The 2,097-nt window shown below is 45.1% G+C and overlaps 1 protein-coding gene across 1 annotated transcript in view; it reads right to left on the reverse strand.

The window, feature by feature from the left end:
* Positions 1 to 484: 484 nt before the first annotated feature.
* Positions 485 to 2,097, reverse strand: part of Sag (S-antigen visual arrestin) — a 39,729-nt gene continuing 38,116 nt past the window's right edge. Inside the window, exons 14-15 of the mRNA XM_026786483.1 lie at positions 1,521 to 1,530; positions 485 to 711 (exon numbers count right to left, since the gene is read on the reverse strand). Coding sequence (XP_026642284.1) covers positions 603 to 711; positions 1,521 to 1,530 — 119 coding nt within the window. The 3' untranslated portion in view covers positions 485 to 602. The remainder of the gene's footprint in view (positions 712 to 1,520; positions 1,531 to 2,097) is intronic.

The following is a 2,097-nucleotide window of genomic DNA, read 5'->3' on the forward strand; positions in this document are numbered from 1 at the left end:
TGGTTTGGTTGTTTCCATCCAGTAGAAACTTGACCAGCAACGGAAAAGTTCAAGCAGGGATTGGACCCCAAAGTGGAATAGTAAGGGTATTTTTGTCTATACTTGATTTCTGCTCTTTTGTCTATACTATTTTGTCTATACTTTTTTCTAGACTATACTTTTGTCTAGACTATTTTGTCTATACTTGTTTTCTGCTCCCTGAGGAGCCTCAGAAGGGGCCCTGAAGTCAGGATTGGTGAGAAAACCAAACTTACTCATCACTCTATTGTGTCCAGAGAAATAGGACTCGAAAGTCCTGGACACCCCAAAGTTCCACTGGAAGGACACAGTGGCACTGAGCCACTCTGTGAAAGGCTGTCTTTTCTTCTAGAGGCTGCCCCTCACTCCCGAGCTCCAGAGACCCTAAAGGCATTGGTTTCTTTGTCACTGACAGCAGCCCAGTGCCCCAGTCAACCAGCCTGACTCGTGATCAGAGGGTCCACAGACTTTATTCTGGGAGAAGATGCATGCTTTCATATCTAGTGTAACTCTGAAAGGTTACTGGGGGCTTCGCTCAAGACACCCAGCTCTATAAGCCATTCCCAGGCATCTAGGCTAACTCTTCACTCATCCTGGCCCGCCTCCTCATCCTTCTTCTTTTCTGTGTTTTCTCCAACATCTTTCAGGTTTTGGCGAGCAAACTCCTCAAAAACCAGGTTTTCATCCTGAACACTAGAAGAAAACAGACAACGCGTTAGTCCGTGCTTACTCTCTGAAGCTGAAGATGAAATTCTGAATGAAGCAAGACCACTGATCTTTCTGCAGTAAAGGAACAAATTCAAGATGAATGTGTTTCCCAGGACAGAACATGGACCATGTCACTCCCAGCATGGGACAAGGACCATGTCATCCCCAGGATAGGACAGAGACCATGTCACCCCCACAATGGGATAGGGACCATGTCATCCCCAGGATGGATGGGGACCATGTCATTCTCAGGATAGAACAGGGATGATGTCATCCCTGGGATAGAACAGGGACCATATCATCCCCAGGATTAACAAGGACCATGTCATTTCCAGGATGGGACAGGGACCATGTCATTCTCAGGATAGAATAGGGACCATGTCATCCCCAGGATTAACAAGGACCATGTCATTTCCAGGATGGGACAGGTATCATGCCTTTTTCTTCAGGGATTTTAGGCTTTTGTTTTATTTTTGTGACAGAGTCCCACTCTATAGACCAGGCTGGCCTTGAACTTGAAGTGATCTCCTGCCTCAGTCTCTCAGGTTCCTGGCTTGAAGGTAATCATCACCCCTAGCTAAGACTGTGCTTTAAAAGCTCTTTAACAATCACAAGCAAGAGGAAAAGTGTGAGAACCTACAGAACGAAAGACAGCATAACTATGTGAGCACACATCTGAAGCTCTCACAAGCAGAAGGACACAGGGACTCTGCACAGACATTCTGAGAGGGGTTTGTGGGGAACAGGGAGTCACAGAACACAGGAAAACTCAGAGCAGCATTCAAATTGCTTACCTCTCCTTTGCTGTAGGACCAGAACAAAGGGGAGGAGGAAGAAGGGAGAAAGAGAGAGAGATGAAGATCAGTTATTATTTTTAATGAGGCTTTATGTATCCTGGGTTAACCTCAAACTCATGATATGGCTGAGGATGAACTTGAACTTCCAGTCTCCCAGCCCTTTTTCAACTTCTTCTTCTTCTTTTTCAAAGATGGGTTCCCACTAAGTTGCTAGGCTAACTGAGCTCACATTGCTCCTGTTTGACCCCCTGGTTGCTGAAATGACAAGCCTGTGCCACCATGACTCTTTCTCAAAATAACAAAAGAAGGCACTTGCCTGGACCTTCTAGGCCTTAGATTCAACCCTCATCACAATAAAATTTTAAAATAAAATAAAACTTCTCCAGGCATGAGATACCCTAGAATTTTATTCTGTTGAGTAAAGGAATCTTGAGGCTGGATAGGTAGACAACAAGGACAGCAACCCTGACATTAGGGTTTTGAGCCATCTCTCCAGTCCCAACTCTCTGAAATCTTTTTTTTTTTTTTTGGTTTTTCGAGACAGGGTTTCTCTGTGGCTTTGGAGCCTGTCCTG

This window comes from Microtus ochrogaster, linkage group LG4 (assembly GCF_000317375.1).
Source record: "Microtus ochrogaster isolate Prairie Vole_2 linkage group LG4, MicOch1.0, whole genome shotgun sequence".
Classification (NCBI taxonomy): domain Eukaryota; kingdom Metazoa; phylum Chordata; class Mammalia; order Rodentia; family Cricetidae; genus Microtus; species Microtus ochrogaster.